This window comes from Rhinatrema bivittatum, chromosome 4 (assembly GCF_901001135.1).
Source record: "Rhinatrema bivittatum chromosome 4, aRhiBiv1.1, whole genome shotgun sequence".
NCBI classification, from domain to species: domain Eukaryota; kingdom Metazoa; phylum Chordata; class Amphibia; order Gymnophiona; family Rhinatrematidae; genus Rhinatrema; species Rhinatrema bivittatum.
The window spans coordinates 326675082-326696822 of NC_042618.1; the positions used below are offsets into that span (position 1 = coordinate 326675082).

The 21741-nt window shown below is 45.7% G+C and overlaps 1 protein-coding gene across 1 annotated transcript in view; it reads left to right on the forward strand.

Annotated features, from left to right (window-relative positions):
* PIK3R5 (phosphoinositide-3-kinase regulatory subunit 5) overlaps nt 1-21741 on the forward strand; it is a 231083-nt gene that overhangs the window by 189446 nt on the left and 19896 nt on the right. Inside the window, exon 17 of the mRNA XM_029600332.1 lies at nt 19359-19441. Within this exon, the coding sequence (XP_029456192.1) occupies nt 19359-19441 (83 nt within the window). The remainder of the gene's footprint in view (nt 1-19358; nt 19442-21741) is intronic.

The following is a 21741-nucleotide window of genomic DNA, read 5'->3' on the forward strand; positions in this document are numbered from 1 at the left end:
AGCATAAGGACTAGGAAGACTCACGCCTTCTATGCCATCTTAACGTCGGCAGACTCCTAGTCCGATACCTGGAAAGATCGGAATCCATACGAAAGACGGACCATCTATTCATCCTTCACAGCAGGAAGAAACAAGGGGAAGCAGCCTAGCACGCAACCATAGCCTGCTGGATCAAAGAAGTAATCAAGGCGGCCTACGTAGAGGCCGGCAAGCCTCCACCTCTACAAATCAAAGCTCATTGCACAAGGGCCCAGGCAATGTCCTGGGCAGACACCAAGATGCTGTTACCCGCCGAGATCTGTCGGCCGGCGATGTGGTCCTCCATTCACACCTTCTCGAGGTTCTACCGCCTGGATGTTCAGACCAGGGAGGACACAGCATTCGAAAGGGCAGTACTAAGTGGGCCACGGGCAGCCTCCCACCCGGTTCAGGAGTAGCTTTTGTACATCCCATTGGTCCTGAGTCCATCTGCTACATGCTAGGAAATGGAGAAATTACTTACCTGATAATTTTGTTTTCCTTAGTGTAGACAGATGGACTCATCATCCCGCCCACGGCTGCCCCTAAATCCGGAAATCTGGGGTGACATTCCCCGAGACCAAGACAAGCATGGGTAAGCCAGACTTTACCCTAGTTAAGACACCCATATTTGCCGGGTGTTGGCGTTTCTTGGTTGAGTGCACTGGTGGTCTCCAGCTAGAAATCACGTCAACCAGTTCAAGTTGATCAAGTTATCCAAACACGCATATATCCACAATTGCTTTTCGAGGAGAATACTGAAGAGCAGAACTTCCTGCACGGGTATATGTAGTGCTGACGTCAGATTGAAATTTGACTCCGTCTCCAACTGCTATCAGGAGTATACTATACCCATTGGTCCTGAGTCCATCTGTCTACACTAAGGAAAACAAAATTATCAGGTAAGTAATTTCTCCATTTACGAGTGTGGCTGGGCCTTGGACTCTGAGCCAGTTTTCAAAGGGGCCCAGCCACATGCGTAAAGCCTGGTATGCGCACAAGTGCCAGGCTTCTTCAAAGGGCAGGCTAGGGGGAATGTTCTGGGCAGGGAGGGGTGAGGTGGGCCGGGACAGCGCCATTGTTCGCTGTCTCAAAGACCTGGCTGCCGGCGCACGAAACTTACTTCAGCTCGGGAGCTGAAGTAAGTTGAGCAACAAAGAAAAAAAAAAAAGAAAAAGGTAGGGTTTAGGGGGTGGGGAGGAGAAGAGAGGAGAGGGGAAGGAGAAGGGAAGTTAGGTAGGGGGTAGGGAAGTTCCCTCCCAGTCTGCTCCTTAATTGGAGTGGACTAGGAGGAAAGGCCGGAATGCGTCGCCGCGCAAAAATTGCAAAAGCCCCCCTTGCGCGCGCCACCCACACATATGCGTGCAGACTATGAAATCCGGCGCGCATGTGTATGTGGCCCACGTATTTTATAACATGCACATGCCGGCACTCACATGTTATAAAAGCGGTGTGTCCATGTGTGCGTGCCAGGAAGCACGCGCACTTCAGAAAATCCACTCCTTAGCCGGATAACTCGGGTAGGGAATGGGCGGATCAGGGCAGTGCTATGTCGGACTTACCAATAAAGTTAACTGGATAAGTTAGATCTTCTCCATGGCTAAGTAACGGCAAGTATGGGGATATCAGCATAGCCGTGCTGCTGAATATCCCATGTAGGTTAGCCAGATAAGTCTTATCCGGCTAACCTACATAAATGGATATCTTTGAAAACTAACCTCGGCATTAATTCAGCAAGGACTAAAAATAATCGACTAACATTTCTACACACACAAAGACACACACACACACTTCAGGTTGTACTTTGATGTGAATATTTTCCTTGCTTCTCTTCCTTGCAGTGTGGAGTTGCTTTCCTGTGGAAAAAAAGATTTTATCAGCACTGCGTATGTCGTTTAGCGCTATAGAAATGTTAAGTAGTATGGGACAATCTGATCCTCTCTTGTCTTGCTACTGAATGCTGTTGTCAAGGAAGGGAGTTTTTTTTCCTTTCTCTTTCTTTGGAGAAGGAAATGAGGACCAAACTAAAATTATAAAGGCTCTATCCAGTGTTTCTTGGCCTGTGTAACAGGATATGCCTTTAGCTGGAAATCTTAAACTGGTGTCTTGCACTTGTTGCTAACTTTCCACAACCAACCTACGTGAAAAGTTTTTTTCTCGGAATTACAGACAAAGGGGCACAAGTTTGTCATCTGTGAACAGTAGTGCTATTTTTCAACCCTAGTTTCTGTCTATTAGTGCATCTTTCATAAACATTCTCTTGTGAAAACTCTTGTTTTGAACTTGTGCTGATTCACCCATTTCTAGGGATGTGAATCGTGTCCTCGATCGTCTTAACGATCGATTTCGGCTGGGAGGGGGAGGGAATCGTATTGTTGCCGTTTGGGGGGGTAAAATATCGTGAAAAATCGTGAAAAATCATGAAAAATCTAAAAATCTAAAAATCGCAAAACCGTCACATTAAAACCCCCTAAAACCCACCCCCGACCCTTTAAATTAAATCCCCCACCCTCCCGAACCCCCGCCAAATGACTTAAATAACCTGCGGGTCCAGCGGCGGTCCGGAACGGCAGCGGTCCGGAACGGGCTCCTGCTCCTGAATCTTGTTGTCTTCAGCCGGCGCCATTTTCCAAAATGGCGCCGAAAAATGGCGGCGGCCATAGACGAACACGATTGGACGGCAGGAGGTCCTTCCGGACCCCCGCTGGACTTTTGGCAAGTCTCGTGGGGGTCAGGAGGCCCCCCACAAGCTGGCCAAAAGTTCCTGGAGGTCCAGCGGGGGTCAGGGAGCGATTTCCCGCCACGAATCGTTTTTGTACGGAAAATGGCGCCGGCAGGAGATCGACTGCAGGAGGTCGTTCAGCGAGGGTTCCGGCGCCTCGCTGAACAACCTCCTGCAGTCGATCTCCTGCCGGCGCCATTTTCCGTACGAAAACGATTCGCGGCGGGAAATCGCTCCCTGACCCCCGCTGGACCTCCAGGAACTTTTGGCCAGCTTGTGGGGGGCCTCCTGACCCCCACGAGACTTGCCAAAAGTCCAGCGGGGGTCCGGAAGGACCTCCTGCCGTCCAATCGTGTTCGTCTATGGCCGCCGCCATTTTTCGGCGCCATTTTGGAAAATGGCGCCGGCTGAAGACAACAAGATTCAGGAGCAGGAGCCCGTTCCGGACCGCTGCCGTTCCGGACCGCCGCTGGACCCGCAGGTTATTTAAGTCATTTGGGGGGGGTTCGGGAGGGTGGGGGATTTAATTTAAAGGGTCGGGGGTGGGTTTTAGGGGGTTTTAGTGTGCCGGCTCACGATTCTAACGATTTATAACGATAAATCGTTAGAATCTCTATTGTATTGTGTTCCATAACGGTTTAAGACGATATTAAAATTATCGGACGATAATTTTAATCGTCCTAAAACGATTCACATCCCTACCCATTTCTCTTCGTGTTCTCGTGTATGGGCACGTGTATTTTTCTTGGTGTTGCTAGTGCAGTAAAAGGCTTTTACCGTGAATTCCTTTTCCCTTTTATCATTTTAGCTGGATCTTGAGAAACCAGTCCCATCTTAATTAGGGACTAAATTTGTGAATAAAGTCCAGGACATGCATATAGTGCTAAGAACATTCTCATGCATTAAAAATAAAATTGATCTGGCAGTTTTCTTTTGCCCTGTTGGGCTTCCTGCTCAGTCGGAAGTCAGCATCTTATTGAGCTCTGACACCATGACACTTCATTCACATCTAGCCTGGGTTTTATACCCCTACATTGTAATCCCTTGTGTTGGAATGATACAATTGTGAAAACCAGTATGTTTGGGGTTTGTTTTGGAGATCAGGATAGTCCTTCAAGAATAATTCACCATAATGGAACTGAGTAGAATTAAAATCGTTCAGTTAATGACTGAAAATACAGATCTCCTTTAAAAAGGTCTAATGCCCCTACCCTTCTCTCCCCAACTAAAGAAAAAGTGAATTGTTGCTAATTCCAGGTGTCAAACTAATTTCAAATATTAGTCTTCAAACAGGGTTTAAATTCTCCTAAGTTATTGAGTGGAGGAGAGGGAGGGTACAGTGGTGGTCAAAGCACAATCTTGCTGCCACCTGCTGCTCCTCTAGCCCATAATACGCACTTGCAGTGTCATCATTGTTTTAAAAGTATTTATTTGAGCCGAGCTCCAGACTGCTCTGGCTGTATGGAAGCCTTGGCCCTCAAGTGTGACACCACAAGAGCTGCTGTGGAAACGTGAAATGAAACTGTCCTAATGTACAACCTCAAGGAGTCACAAACCACCTACAGAAAACACTTTCCCATGGTGGTCTTGTGATGTCAACAAGTTTTGTAGACAATCTTCTCTCTGGTACACTGGTTCATTTAAAGCAGAGTATTCCACTCTGGTCCTGGAGAGCTGCTAACCGGTCTAGGTTTCAGGCTAAATGCAAGGCCCATTCATGAGAGAGATTTGCATGCACTGGATTTAACTTTTGAGTACTTGGTTATCCTGCAAACAAAACCTGTTTCCAGCCCTCCAGATCCAGAATTTTGTACCCCTGCTTTAAAGTGTAGTCAACAAAACTACCAAAAGTTAACAGCCATATTATTTTTTCTTGACTTCTTTTTCTAGTTTTGGTGATCAGTGAGCATTTGTGCATTTGTATAAGAGAATATTCTCTACTTTGCGTAATCGCCTACCTAGTTGCTCTAGTTATGTTACAATCCATCATTTTCTTAGCATTCAGACAGGTTAATCTATACCAGTGGGTTATGCACCTCTACCAACAGATGGAGACATAGCAAAGTTGATGTCATGGTATATATATACCCCTGCACTGACATCAGCCTGCCAGTATTCTCCGTCTCCAGCAGATGGTGGACGTGCATCTCCCTATTGGGGATTGCGTTAAAAAAAATGAGAAGGAGAAAGAAGAAGGAAATTAATTCACCCCACTCTCCTATGGTGATACTTTATGGTCCCTCCCTCAGTTGAGTTTTCCTGAGGTGATATCTGTGGATCCTTCCCTCAGTAGAGTGCCTCGGTCTGATAGCTGGTTTTCTGGTGTGGACTTAGCTGTAGAGAGACAAACAGCTGAGAGGCTAGCGGATGCAGGAAGCTGAACATGGCAGTGAAGGCCTTTGCCCTCTCCCACCCACAGCCGGAGACCAACTCTGTACTCTGCCAGGATGGGCTGAGCTCAGGTAAAGAGTAAATCTAGAAAAAGAAGAAAAAGAAGGGGAGTTAATTTTAGGGATTCCATACCCCTTCCTTCTGGTATTTGAGCTCGGCATGCTGATCCGACGTCCGTTCCTGTCAACGGGGGAGCTTGGGGAGTCATGGCAGCTTGGGTTGAGGAGTCTTTTTAGGCTCTGCTCTCAGGCTTTGCTTAGACGCCACATGGTAGGACGCGGTGGCGTTCACAAGATTGTTTAAACATAAATCTGTCACAAAACAGTGTCTGATGTCGGATCAAACTTGTGTGCCCAGGTGTGCGTTCAAGTGGATGCTTAGGTGGGCACTTAGGTGAGTGCTCAGGTGGGCGCCTACCTGGACTGTGTATTAGGCGCCTACATTTTGGGCATCCGAGTGTGCACTTACTGGACAGAGCTTGTTTTTTGAGCGCTCTGTCCAGGCTCGCTTGTGCAGCTGGGTGCACAATTGTCAGATGCTTTTGGGAGTGTGCTGCTAGCAGGTGTTTATCCATGGCACTGCTAGCAAAAAAGCCTAAGCACCTTACCCTTTGTGCTGCTTGCAATATTCGGGCATCACAACCTGGCGTCCCCTCTAATTTGTGTCAGGGCTGCTTGGAGGCTCAGGGAGAGTTATCTCCGAAAGATTTTGCTGAGCCCGGCCCTTCCCAGCATGATGCGGGAATGGGACTTGAGGGGGAATTGCCAGAGGTTTCGCCTGGTTTTGGGGCTCCCCTAACTGGTTTGACAGTAGGGGAAGGCAATTCAGTGGGTGCAGAGCCAGCGCTCCCTGGTTTTGGTATGGATTCTTCTGCCTTTTCTTGGGTGAGATTTTTTTCAAGGGCTGCAGTCCTTTCTTCAGGCGCAGTCTGTGGCCCTGGCCAAACCTAAAAGTTCAGGATTGCAGGCTGCGGATGCCGCACACCTGGTTCTGCGGGTAAGTGTCAGAGTACGTCCAGACCTGCTGTAGGTCACCCTGATAGGGACTCAGATGGCACAGATGATGAAGGCGATCCTTACTTCCTGGAGGATGGGGAAATTCCTCTGGGATTGGAGCCTTATAGAACGATGTTGCGTTTCTTTCCTAGAGATGAATTACCGGCTCTGATCTCCCAGACACTGAAGTTGCTAGGGGTGCCAGGAGCAGATTCCATATCTGAGCCAAAGAAAATCCCATTTTAATTTCTTTTTGTAAAGTATTATGTTTCTTCCCCATTATGGATGCTATTCAAGAATTGATTGATCTTGAATGGGGTGCCCCAAAAGCTAATTTTAAAGGGGGATGAGCCTTGGAAGTGCTGTACCCCCTGGATCCAGCGGCAAGAAAGCAGTTGCGCTTTCTGAAAGTGGATGCACTGGTGTGTGCCGTTACCAGACGACTGTCCCTGTAGAAGGGGGATCAGTATTGAAGGATGCGCAGGATAGGAGATTTGAGGCTATCCGTAAGAAGGCCTTTGAGGCGATGGCAATGAATTTGCAGATAGCCTCATGCTATTCCCTGGTGGCTCGCACTTGCTTGTTTCTCTTTCTCTCTAGAAGTCGATGAATCTCGTTTGAATTCCAGGGCAGTGATGGAACTGGCGGGCCCGCCTTTTTGGTAGATGTGAGCTGAGACCTGATCTGCACTTCAGCCAGAGAGGTGGCTTCAATGATAGCGGCCAGGCGTCAGCTATTGCTGAGGAATTGGTCGGTCGATACAATTTCAAAGTCTAATCTTATGAAATTGACTTTGAAAAGATCACTCTTGTTTGGGAATGAGTTGGAAAAAATGGCCAATAAGTGGGATGAGTCCCAGTTTCCTTGGTTACCAGAGGATGAAAAGAAGGCAACATGCTCATTTGGTGCAAGATGTCATGCTAGGGGTTTCAAACGCTTTTGAATCTACAGAGGAGCGGCTTCTCAGAGGGCTCGACTTTTGGATAGGTCTCATTACTTTTGTCCCAGCAGCCCAGAAAGGGTGCATGCTCGAGCATTGGTGCCTCCTGACTCCCTTAATGAAGGTGTGCCAACCCACCCCCGGAAACAAGAGATAGGAGGTCACCTCTCTCTTTTTTTATTGGAAGTGGGTCGAGATCACTTCAGACCAGTGGGTTCTGGAGGTGATAAGAGACGGCTATGCTCTGGAGTTGAAGCAGAGTTGAAGCAGAAACATAATACTTTACAAAAAGAAATTAAAATGGGATTTTCTTTGGCTCAGATATGGAATCGGTTAATGTGACTCCAACATTGCTCTAAGCTTCAACGGCAAGAGGAAATGTGGAAAAAAAGGATTTGCATTCACAAAAAAAGTGGGGAGTAGCTTGCTTGTTATGGTGGTTACTACCCCAAACCAAATAAGCCTGATACTTCACTTTCAATGCATATCCAGCATAGCTCTCTGCTTCAACGGCAGGGGAGAAAGACTGATACTTCACGCATATCCAGCATAGCTCTCTGCTTCAACAGCAGAGGAGAAAGTCTGATACTTCACTTTCAATGCATATCCAGCATAACTCTCTGCTTCAACGGCAGGGGGAATGATCTATATACTGGCAACAACCAACAATGACTGAATTACATAGTGGAAAAGGGTAAACAGTGGAGTGCCTCAGGGATCTGTACTTGGACCGGTGCTTTTCAATATATATATCAATGATCTGGAAAGGAATACGATGAGTGATGTTATCAAATTTGCAGATGATACAAAATTATTCAGAGTAGTTAAATCACAAGCAGACTGTGATACATTACAGGAGGACCTTGCAAGACTGGAAGATTGGGCATCCAAATGGCAGATGAAATTTAATGTGGACAAGTGCAAGGTGTTGCATATAGGGAAAAATAACCCTAGCTGTAGTTACACGATGTTAGGTTCCATATTAGGAGCTACCACCCAAGAAAGAGATCTAGGCGTCATAGTAGATAATACATTGAAATCGTCAGCTCAGTGTGCTGCAGCAGTCAAAAAAGCAAATAAAATGTTAGGAATTATTAGGAAGGGAATGGTTAATAAAACGGAAAATGTCATAATGCCTCTATATCGCTCCATGGTGAGACCACACCTTGAATACTGTGTACAATTCTGGTCGCCGTATCTCAAAAAGATATAGTTGCAATGGAGAAGGTACAGAGAAGGGCAACCAAAATGATAAAGGGGATGGAACAGCTCCCCTATGAGGAAAGGCTGAAGAGGTTAGGGCTGTTCAGCTTGGAGAAGAGACGGCTGAGGGGGGATATCATAGAGGTCTTTATGATCATGAGAGGTCTTGAACGAGTAGATGTGACTCGGTTATTTACACTTTCGAATAATAGAAGGACTAGGGGGCATTCCATGAAGTTAGCAAGTAGCACATTTAAGACTAATCGGAGAAAATTCTTTTTCACTCAACGCACAATAAATCTCTGGAATTTGTTGCCAGAGGATGTGGTTAGTGCAGTTAGTGTAGCTGGGTTCAAAAAAGGTTTGGATAAGTTCTTGGAAGAGAAGTCCATTAACTGCTATTAATCAAGTTTACTTAGGGAATAGTCACTGCTATTAATTGCATCAGTAGCATGGGATCTTCTAGGTGTTTGGGTAATTGCCAGGTTCTTGTGGCCTGGTTTGGCCTCTGTTGGAAACAGGATGCTGGGCTTGATGGACCCTTGGTCTGACCCAGCATGGCAATTTCTTATGTTCTTATGTTCTTATGTTCTGGGTAAATAAATAAGCATGGGTGTAGCTTGCTTATTGCAGCGGTTACTACCCCTAACTAATTAAGCTAGATATTTCACTTAGATGCAGTAACAACACTGCTCTCTACATTAATGGTGGGGGTGGAAGGGAAATAGAACCAAAAGGTTACTAAGAGCCAAGAGTAACAGATAAGTATGAGAAAAAAAAAAGTGCAAAACTTGCTGGGCAGACTGGATGGGCCATTTGATCTTCTTCTGCCGTCATTTCTATGTTTCTATGTTTCTATATGTTACTCAGTGTTCCTCGGGACATTTTCATGATGTCTCCTGCAGTACTCTGCAGAAGAGACAGAAATGGAATGTACTTTGTCAAGGCTCCTCAGCCTGCGAGCCATGATCCCAGTGCCCATGTCACAAGTAAATACAGACCGATATTCTATTTATTTCATTGTACCCAAGAAAAAGGGTTCCTTTCGCCACATCCTGAATCTCAAGGGAGTCAACTGTCATTTACGAGTGACTCATTTCTTCATGGAAACTTTATGCTTGGTGATAATGGTAATACAATTGGGGGAGTTTCTTTCGTCTCTGGATTTGTCAGAGACATACCTGCATATTCCCATCTGGCTGAAGCATCAACGATTTCTGTGTTTCACTGTTTTGGGGCGACATTATCAGTTTTGAGTGCTACCCTTCAGCTTGACCACCATGCCCTGAACCTTCTCCAAGATCATGGTGGAGGTAGCAGCAGTGTTGAGAAAGGATGGCATTCTGGTCCATCCATACTTAGATGACTGGCTAATTCTGGCCAAAAGTGTGAGAGAACCTTCAGGTCTCGCACAAGGTGATCTCCTTGCTACAGGAAATATGTTGGGTGGTGAACTTGGTCAAGAGCAATCTGCAGCCATCCCAGACACTAGAGTATCTCGATGTTCGTTTTGATATGAAGCAAGGCAGGGTGTTCCAACCGGAGAGCCGCATTCAGAAACTGATGGCACAGGTGTGGCTATTGACAGAAATAATATGCCCGACAGTATAGTCTTACCTTAAGTACTCGAGTTGATGGCAGCCACCCTAGAGGTAGTTCTATAGGCAAGGGTGCATATGCATCTTCTTCAACGCACATTGCTTGCATGTTGGCGTCCACAGTGGCAAGACTACTCAATATAGCTTCACTTACTGGTAGAGATCAGCATCCAACTGCAGTGGTGGTTGCAAGTGGATCATCTAAGGAAGGGTGTTCCCTTTCGAACATCGGACTGGCTAGTACTCATGACAGATGCGAGCCTCCAGGGTTGGGGGCTCACTGTCAGGAGTTGACAGCACAGGGGCGCTGGAGCATAGAAGAGTCTCTGGAGCATCAGTCGGCTGGAAGCCCATGCCATTTGGTTGGCATGCTTGCGATTCGTTGACCACTTGCAGGGTCGAGTGGTTCGAATAATGTCAGACAATATGACAACAGTGGCTTCCATCATTTGCCAGGGAGGAATCAAGAGTCAGCAAGTGTCATAAGAAATAGCCCAACTCATGGAATTGGTGGAGGTCCATCTTCAGGAGATCTCATCCTTATTCAGGAAAAGACAATGTAAGAGCCGACTTTCTCAGCAGACAGAATCTGGATCCAGGAGAATGGGAATTGTCAAAAAAAGCGTTCCAGCTCATAGTGGGCTGCTGGGGCCTCCCTTTTCTAGATTTCCTGGCGACATCACACAATGCAAAGGTTTCTCACTTCTTCAGACGCAGGAGAGATATGAAGCCTTTGGGCATCGATGCCCTCATGCAGAAGTGGCCAGAAGGCAAGCTTCTATATGCCTTTTCCCTGTGGCACATGTCGGGCAGAGTGATTTGAAGGATTGAAAGATACACAGGATAGGTGCTTCTGGTAGCACCAGATTGGTATAGGAGGCCATGATATGCAGAAGTTGTTGCGGGTGCTGGCTGTGGCAGGCCCGCAGCCAGGCCCTCTTACCCTCTTCTGCTTGTTCCAGCGTCTGGCTCCACTTCTCTCGCGGCAGTGGGCCACTGCCTCTGACCATGAGCCGTCCCCGACCATGAGCCATCCCCGGTGCTCCTGTCTCCATGGCAGTCACCTGTGCTCCACAGCGGGCCTCCCCACATGGCCCGTGGAGAAACGCAGCTGTCCCACACCGCGCTCCTCCCTAGGCGCGCGCATCTCTGTTCCTTTTAAAGGAGCTGCGGTGGGAATCCAACCCGCGGCCCCAGATGATGATGTCACTGAGCTCCGGTATATAAGGCCGGGCCCAGCTCCTGTTAGTCGCCTTTGCAACAGGTCTCCACTCTGGACATGTACTTCATTGCCTCCTCTGGTGATTTCCTCGTGTTCCTGGTTCCAGTTCCTTCTGTGTTCCTGATCCTGGTTTCATCTTCTCCTGGTTCCTGTGCTTCATCTTACTCTATTGGATTTACGGACTGATCTTCTCCTGGACCTGACCTCTGCTTTGGCTGACCACGCTTCTGATAATCTCCTAGAACTGACCTCCGCTTTGCCTGACTATGCTTCTGATCATCTCCTAGTCCTGACCTCTGCCTTGCCTTGCCACTGCTCCTTGCTTGCCGCCTGCCCTGACTTCAGCCTGTTCTATGATGCCTCTATAGTCTCAACCTTGGGCTTGGGCCTGCTTTTACCTGGGCGCCCCCTGTCTGACTCTTGTTCCTTTTGGCGCCTGGGTCTCCGGGACTACGCCTTGTCCAGTACAGACTCTCCATTTCCACCGTTGCTGGCCCCTGGCTGACTCCCTTATCATCTCCCAGAAGACCTCGGACAGAGGCCCACCTAACTCCAGCCAGCCCCGGCACCCAAGGGCTCAACCTGCGGGGAATGAGCGCTGGTATTAGCGAAGCTCCAGACGGCCTCCGTCAGTCAGCCAGCCAGCTCCGCCTACCGACAGTGGGGACCCGTAGAGCCTCGCCTACGGGTAGCGTCAATCCCATCTCGGCCCAAGGGTCTCCCTCCTGCGCAACAGAGGCTCCTGGTGGACTCTCCTTTCCAATTACTGATTCACAGGGATCTACTGCAGCAGAGGCCTATTCGTCATGAAGCTCCGACTCAATTTTGACTTATGGTGTGACCCTTGAGAGGGCTCGGTTGCTGAAGCGAGGATACTCTGCTGCTGTGATTTCCACCTTACTTTGAGCACAGAAGTTCTCCACTTCCTTACTCTCTGCTTACATGCTCTGCTCTCCAGTTAGAAATTGTTAATCTATCCCTTTTTTTCTAACAGCCTTGTTCCACACTTCCTGTTGTAATGTAACTTTCGCTTTCAGTGTTAACTGGTTTACCCCCTAGTTTATTGTAAACCGGTACGATAAGACCTGGTCTTGAGCATCGGTATATTAAAAGAATTTAAATAAAATAAAATTCCTTAGCCTATATTTGGGTTTGACATGTGTTTGAGGCTTGGTGTGAGGAAGGAAGGGTTCATCCTCGTTCAGTTAAGATCCTGCTGATTTTGGATTTTTTGCAGGATGGGTTGATTAAGGATTTGGCTCTTAATTTCTTGAAGGTACAGGTGGCGGCTCTTGTCTGTTTCTAAGGTCAGGTGAATGGTGAATCCTTGTGAGCCCAACTAGATGTGGCCAGGATCTTAAAAGAGATGAAGCATCTTCGTCCTTCCTTGTGGTTGTCAGTGCCTTTGTGGAGTCTTAATCTGGTTCTGGATTTTCTGGCGGGTCCCAACTTACATCCACTGCGTAGCCTCTTCTTGAGGTTACTTACTTTGAAAAAGCTACAGTCAAGGTCTTTTAACCATTGTTGCCACTCGTTCTTTAACCACTACATGGAAAGCCCACAGACGTCCATCCACCACAGACTCCAGAGAAACGCACTGTGAGTAAACGGCATCTAAGACCTCTTCAACAACTCTCACACTTAACTGACAGCCACCTCAGGACCCACAACGGACTCACACACAACGGACAGCCACCTCAGGACCCACAACGGACTCACACACAACGGACAGCCACCTCAGGACCCACAACGGACTCACACACAACGGACAGCCACCTCAGGACCCACAACGGACTCACACACAACGGACAGCCACCTCAGGACCCACAACGGACTCACACACAACGGACAGCCACCTCAGGACCCACAACGGACTCACACACAACGGACAGCCACCTCAGGACCCACAACGGACTCACACACAACGGACAGCCACCTCAGGACCCACAACGGACTCACACACAACGGACAGCCACCTCAGGACCCACAACGGACTCACACACAACGGACAGCCACCTCAGGACCCACAACGGACTCACACACAACGGACAGCCACCTCAGGACCCACAACGGTCTCACACACAACGGACAGCCACCTCAGGACCCACAACGGACTCACACACAACGGACAGCCACCTCAGGACCCACAACGGACTCACACACAACGGACAGCCACCTCAGGACCCACAACGGACTCACACACAACGAACAGCCACCTCAGGACCCACAACGGACTCACACACAACGAACAGCCACCTCAGGACCCACAACGGACTCACACACAACGAACAGCCACCTCAGGACCCACAACGCGGCACACAGTCTAGTGCATTCAACTAGCATTCACCCAGCGATACCAGCTCTCATCCGCACATCATCCACTCAGCGTTACAAACTCCCATCAAAGCAGCATTCACCCAACATTACTAGCTTTCATCATCACAATATTCACCCAGTCAGATCCAACGTTTGTCAGCCATTTCAGCATCCACCTTACCTACATACACAATTATCTACGCACTCAAATTCAACTGAACATTCCTTACTCTTCAGGTCAGAATGACCTTGAAACTTCCTATCCCAGTTCTACAACACAATCCCCTCCACACAGGAAAAACCACAATGACACAAAGATCTCGCAACTACACAGCCCTCATCCCTATTATGATTTCTCCTCTCACACAACTATTAGGTCTAACACTATTTTCCCTTACGCTATTCAACGCTCAATCTCTCACCAAAAAATCCCTGATCCTCAATGACTATCTCTTGGACTCCAACCCAGACATATGTACCATAACAGAAACCTGGCTCAAACCAACAGACATAGCAATAATAAACCAACTCCCCACCGATCTCTACGACTTCTTCTCCCTTCCCCGTCTCAAAAAAAGGGGAGGGGGCATCCTTTTGGCAGCTAAAAAAGAGCTGAAATTCACCCAGCTTCCAGTCAAGTCAGATTCTAAACTTGAAGTAGGACTTTTCAAAACAGCCGATCTCCAAGTCCTACTCATCTACGCCCCTCCGGGTCTCCTGGACTCAGATGCCTCCCCTTTGATAGAAATCATAACAACACACTTGAATTTAGACTCCCCAACTATTGTTTTAGGAGATTTCAATTTACATGTGGACAACCCTACTCTTACCACCAATTGCGAGGCTCTACTCATGGCCCTCTCAGCTATGGGCTTTAATCAGATTGTCAACAAGCCTACCCATAAAGCCGGCCACACCCTGGACCTCATTTTCGTGAATGCAGGAATCAAATACACTTCCCCTCCTTCTTGCACTCCGGTCCCATGGTCAGATCACTCACTAATCACCGCTACTTTCTCCCTGACCCAATTCAGAAAAAATCCCCCACCGAAATCCTCATTTCTCTACAGAAAATCCTGTTCTTCTAACGACCTCAACAACCAGCTCACCTCAGAGCTTCCCTATCTTAACCTCTCTGACCCTAACTCAGCCATCCTATCCTGGAACAACATCACCGAGACAGTAGCAAACAAACTATGTCCTCTTTCAGCAAAAAAACTAAACACAAACTCAACAAAAAGACAACCATGGTTCTCAAACAACCTCCATACGCTTAAGCAGAGCCTTAGACACAAAGAAAACAAATGGCGCAAGGCCCCAAGCCCCAGCACCTTAGCCGCTTACAAACTCGCTTTACATCACTACAAGAACTCCACACTAAAATCAAAAAGGGATTACTATGCGAGCAAAATACATGACCTTGTATTTGATGCAAAAGCTCTTTTCGCTTACGTATCCAACCTGACTCACATCAACACTCCAGATATACCCATAGACCTAGCTCAATCCAAAGCCGAGGAATTAGCTACTTTCTTCCAAGATAAAATATCTAACCTACTAAAGCGATTGACCCCTAGTAACAATCCTATCACCGCTGACCTACAGATACTAAACAAAGGAACCTCCTTGGAATCTTTCGAACCCATCACAGCCTCTGACATCCTTCTGTTACTTAAGAAAATGAAACCCTCCTCCCACCCCTTCGATCACTTACCTACAAAGCTCCTCCTTCTTATACCGGAAACAATCTCCGAAACCCTGGCAGATATCATAAACTGCTCATTATCCCAGGGAATTTTCCCAGAAGAACTTAAACTAGCTTCTCTAAAACCACTCTTAAAGAAACCCAATCTTGACCATAAAGACCCCAACAACTTTCGCCCAATTTCAAACCTTCCTTTTATTGCCAAGATAATGGAAAAGCTGGTCAATACTCAACTCTCCAACTACATTGAAGACCACAAAATACTTTACCCCTCTCAATATGGATTCCGTAAAGCATCAAGCACGGAAACTCTACTCATATCCCTGACTGACAACATCATCATGGGACTAGACAAAGGCCAATCCTTCTTACTCATCCTTCTAGACCTTTCGGCTGCGTTTGATACTGTCAACCATTCGACCCTCCTCAACCAACTGTCGAACATAGGAATATCAGGAACTGCCCTATCATGGTTCAACTCATTCCTCAGCAACAGAGGATATAAGGTAAAGATCCACAACAAGGAATCTTCCCGACATTCCTCATCTTTAGGAGTTCCTCAGGGCTCCTCCCTCTCACCCACACTCTTTAATATTTACCTCCTTCCGCTCTGTCAACTACTAACCCGCCTGAAACTAATCCACTTCCTATACGCGGACGACGTGCAGATCCTGATCCCTATCAATGAAACCATTGCCAAAACTCTTGAATTCTGGGAACTCTGTCTAAAAGAAATCAATCTCCTCTTATCGAATTTAAACTTGATATTAAATTCGGCTAAGACGGAACTTCTGATCATCTCACCTGACAATAGTAACCCACTTCTGAGTCTTCCAACCAACCCACCTACCACCCAAACAAGGGACTTAGGAATAATTATCGACAACCATCTCAACTTAAAATCGTTCATCAAACAAACTACTAAAGATGGATTCTACAAACTCCAAGTACTTAAAAGAATCAAACTGCTCCTGCACGTTAGAGACTTCAGAACGGTACTTCAAGCAGTTATCTTTTCTAAGATAGACTACTGCAACTCTATCTTACTTGGTCTTCCTTCTGCTTCCATCAAACCCCTTCAGATGCTCCAGAACACAGCTGCGAGAATTCTGACCAACACCAGGAGAAGAGATCACATCTCACCCATTCTCAAGAACCTGCACTGGTTGCCTATACACTTCAGAATCATCCACAAATCCATCACTATTATCCACAAGGCCATACATCACCAAACAACGCTCGATTTACAAATTCCTCTCAGACAACACACTTCCACCAGGCCCATCAGAGAAGCCTACAAAGGATCACTCCATGTCCCCCAAACCAAAACCACTCACTACCTAACTTTCAGAGACCGAGCCTTTTCCACAGCCGGCCCTTCATTATGGAACTCTATCCCTCCGGAGCTGAGACAAGAACCATGCCTACCGTCTTTTAGAAAAAGGCTTAAGACTTGGCTATTTAAACAAGCCTTCCCAGACCCGATCTAAATGATAGTAATTTTACAAGAGACAGCAAACTATACAACAGATTTCATATCATAATGTAAATAATGTAAATATTTTAATCTCTTCCGTTCGTCTCTCTTATTCTAATTTCTCTTCCCAGTTTTAAGACCCTGTTGTAATGTAACTTTTGTTCTCCTTGCACTTGTTTTTCGTTTCTTGTTCTCACCCCTTGTTTTATGTAAACCGGCATGATGTGGTTTCTAATCATGAATGCCGGTATAGAAAAACGCTAAATAAATAAATAAATAAATAAATAAATGGTGTTTCTGGTGGCAATTTGTTCTGCTCGTAGAGTTGCCAGGAACCATTTCTGCAAGTGACTCTGGGGTGGATTTTCACTTGAATCAATCAAATTCCCTGCCAACATTGGACAGGGAGAGAGATATGGATGAATATTACCTGTTACAGATCTTGGATGTCAAGCAGCATATCATGAGGTATTTGGAGGTTTCTAAACTTCTCAGGAAGATGAACTGACTGTTTATAATCAATGGTGGGAGTAAACAGGGTGATCTGGCATCACGGGCTACAATAGCCCACTGGATTAAGGAGGCTCTCACGGCTGCAGATGTGGATGCTGAGCAGCTATTGCCTAGTCAGGTTAGGGCTCATTCCACTAGGACTCAGGCAGTCTCATGGGCGAAAATTAGATTGTTGTCTCCCGTCGAGATTTGTCGAGCTGCGATGTGATCCTCCTTACACACTTTTTCCAGGCATTACCGCCTGGATGTGTAGACCCGGGAGGTCGCAGCCTTCGCACGTGCAGTGTTGATCAGACCACGGGCAGCCTCCCACCCTGTTCACGAATAGCTTTGGTACATTCCACTTGTGTGGGTTAGCCTGACTGAATGCTAAGAAAGGAGAAATTACTACTTATCTGATAATTTACTTTTCTTTAATGAAGACAAGGTTAATCCACCTTTCTGCCCATTGGCAGCCAGATGGTGGTGCTATTGTCCTCCTGGGTGGCTGAGTTTCCGGGGGTTACTAATGTCAGATCCAGTCCCTAGATTAGTGATATTACACTCCTTTCTGAGCTCAGTGTTTTCCTGTTAACTGAATACTTGAATGGTTTCCTGTTAATAGTTATGTCCATGTACTGTTTAGTTGTCCACAACTGGCTTTTGCAGAGAATACTAGTGGGCTGATGTCAGTCCCGGGGTATGTATACCGTGACATCAGCTTTGCTCCTTCTCCACCCCACTGGTGTGGATTAACCTGTCTTCATTAAAGAACAGGAAATTATCAGGTAAGTAGTAATTCCTCCTTGTAATAGTATCATGTCTCTAGCATGAGTAAGACTGATGTTACAAACAGTGGGTACCAGGTTCCTCTAAAGGCATGAGCCTGGAAGAAAAGTGTCTGAAAGGGAAGTGTTTCTGTGTAAAGTCAGCTCACAACTCCTAAGGGTTCCAGGGGCTCCAGGCCATATTAACTCCTGCATCTTTAAGAGACTGACTTAGATGGGACTGACCCTATTGCTAGGGGTGGAGGCCTGAGACAAAAGTGAAGGGGCAGAAGCCCATTGGTGTTAACCATGGGACAGAAGGACAGACATGGCAAATGACATATTGTAGCATCGAGTTCTGGGGCAAATCTTCTTGCTGTAAATGGCACTGCAGGACAGATTGGTTGGGGCAGTTCCAAGAGATTTCTCTACTGTATTTGTATTGTATTTTTGATGTATTATTTGCATATGCTGTTGTACCTTATATTACTCTGTTTTAAGTCAATCTGGGTCTTTTTTTTGGAAGAAGATGACATATAAATACAAAATATAATGTAATACCAACAGAAATGGTAGCAACCAACCAGTGACAGAATTCAAGTATGCATGGGACAGATAGGAAGGGCAATAATGAAAGCTCTTTCTGTGGGTATAATTCTACTTTACCCACAAAAATCTGTGCTTATTGCCCAATTTCAATTTTGTCTGTAATGCAAAGGCATTTCTGGAGGGTGGGGGGGGGGGGGGGGAGGAATAACATGCATGAAACTACCATGCCGGGTGTTTTCAGAGGCTATTTCACGTTTGTAGAATAATTTACCCCAAGTCATTTGCTTGGCAGATGACCCAATGAGTTTTAGACAAGCCCTTTGGACTTATTTTTAATGTGTTGCATGAAACGTAACCTTCATTGGTTAATTTGTTTTATTGGATTTTTGCAAGTATGTGACCTGGGTGGAAATGGTGAACTCAGCTTGTCATTATGACTTGAGGGCAATTTTATAACTGTGCGGTTAAGGGTGATGTCCGTATATACCTTTTACATGCAGACTTTACTCTGAATTTTCAAAGCAAGCTTATGCGTGTAGGTTTGTCCTTGAAAATTCCCACGTAAGTGGGTTGGTATGCACACAGATTCACCCGCACAAATTTACATCTGTTCCATCAAGGGTGTGACTTATGTGGTGAACTTCTGCGCATACTTCTTAGAACAGAAAAGCATGCACACGAGTCCCTACCCTGCCTCCCCCAGAACGCCTCTCCCCAGCGTGCATAAAATTACACGCAAAATCGGGTTATGTGCATACTTTCACATGCACTGCGCCACAGCTGTTTTGGATATGGTGGTGCAAGGAGCCGGGGCTGCAGAAAACTGTTAGCTTATGCTTGGGAGAAATTAGACGCCGCTGAGATTCCTGACGGAAATAAAAATAGAAAGCGGAAAATGGAAAGCGATTGATTGTAGTTACAAATATGGGCATTCTAAAAGAAAACCCCTGTTTTGTTTTCCAGATTCAAAAATGGAGTGCTTAAACTTAACAGTGACAGAAGTTGTTAAACGGCAGAACTCAAAATCTAAGAAAAGCTTTAATCAGGTAATTGAAAATGAAAAGGATTGCTTTAAAGTTTTTCTTTTGTTTTCAGAAACTTGAGTTTCAGCTTAACACACAAACCTGAAGTATTATACTTCTGTAACACAACACTCCTCTGTATAGTTCACATTTTGTCAACTGGGTTAGTGTAAATGATATATATATATATATATATATATATAAAATTTATATATATATCTAAAAACACAGAAACTCAAGTTTCTGAAAACTTGAGTTTCTGGGTTTTTATTCTGTTTAGTTTTAGTTTTTTGTATGTATATATATATATATATATATATATATATATATATATATATATATATATATATATATATATATATATATAATTTACACCATCAGTGTACACAGGGCTGTACAAGATAATTCACATAGATTCAATGTCACCTGCTAAGAATTGGTATTACAGCTTTATTAGTTACAGATTTAAATTTTTGTTCTATTTATTAATTGTTCATGTTCTTTAATAAGTGAGGTCAGAGAGATTCTGGTGTATCTGCTGAAGGACCATTTCATTAGATCTTTGGAGAAGGAAGTGGTTTTGTGGAACTGGAGGAGGGCAGATTTGGTCCCTCTTTATAAAAATGATAATAGGGAGGTGGTTGGAAATTATAAGCTAGTTAGTCTGACTTCAGTGGTGGGAAAACTAATGGAGACTCTACTGAAGGAAAGGATAGTGAAGCATCTTGAATCAAGTAACATGGTTTTTACAGAAAGGGATTGCATCAGAATTCTTCAACTGGGTGACTAGAGAATTAGATTTTAGCAGGTGCTGGATGAATTTCAGCAAAGCTTTTGATGCTGTACTGGAGGCTCATAAATAAACTGAGCAGCCTGGGGAAGGTACCAAGGTGATGGATTAGATTAGAAACTGGTTGAGAGATAGATGACAGTGTGTGGTTGTAAGCAGAGTTCACGCTGAAGAAAGGTGATGAGTGGAGTATCTCAGGGATCAGTCCTGAGACCGGCTCTGCTCAATATCGTTGTGAGCAATATTGTGGAAGGGTTAGGAGGAAAGGTTTGTCTTTATGCAAATTACATTAAGATCTACAGTAGAGTGGACACTGAAGGGTCAGGGCACTGCATGCCATTAGGGGTAACCCCCAGAGCAGGAGCAGGCTGGACCCAGAACAGTTGGCTGGGCAGGATCTTCTGCCTGACCAGCCACCTCCTCCTTGAGCTCTCAGGTGCTGGAGGCTGGCAGGACTTGCAGGAGGTGCAAATGGGAACAGGGTATGAAAGGACACCCACTCAGGCAGAGCTGGACTGCCAAATACTTAAAGGTGTCCACAGAGAAAAAGAAACAAGGAGTGCACCACCAGGCAGAAAAGCAAACTAAACAGAACAAAACCCAGAAGACAGAATAGAGGCCAAAAATAGGGAAAATGGAGCAAAATACAAAACAGGAACAGAAAAGATGACATCAGAAAGCCCAAACTAAGGCCAAACAAGCAGGATACACAAGCACAAACAAAGACACAGGAGGCTACAATAAATGGGCCAACCACTCAGGCAAGAACAAGGCAATAGCTAGAGCTAGAAGAACAAGGCTACAACTAGGATCAAGGTTGACTCCAAGTTGAAGCAGGCTTTTAAGGGTGTGGCAGCGCGGAGTCATACTGCAAACATGGCTGCCAGCAGAACCCCCAAGCCATAAGGCTTGGAAGACTGAGCAGCCAAGACCTGGACCCACTGAGGACCCCTGCTGGCAGGAGGAGGGCAGCACTGCACACCGAGCCCTAACATGCAGAGGGAGCAGACGGTGTTGGAAGAGACCTAAGAAAGCTCAAGGAGAGGTCAACAGTTTGGCAGCTAAGTTTCAGTATAAAAAATTGCAGAGATGCAGAAATCCAAATGAGTGGTATATAATAGGGGTTGAATTATTGATGTAGGGAGGAGAACCCTGTGTGATGTATCTGAAAATTTCAATGTAGCAAAACCGTGTAATAAGGCTGTGGCCAAAGCCAATAGGATGTTAGGGTACATAGACTGAGGCATAACTAGAAGAAAAAAGGAAATGATTACGCTGTTATACAGATAGTTGGTGAGACTTCATGGAGTAATATGTCCAATTCTGCAGGCCTTACTTCCAAAAGGATATAGATAGCATGGAGCCATTCCAGAGCAGGACCACCAAAATGGTGTAAAGTTTGCACCAAAAGCCCTATTAGAGATGGATCTAAATATCTATACACTAGAGGAGAGAAAGGACATGGTATTTAAGACAAATACATTAACATTTATTTATTTATTTAATAATTTTTATATACTGACTTTTCATGCGA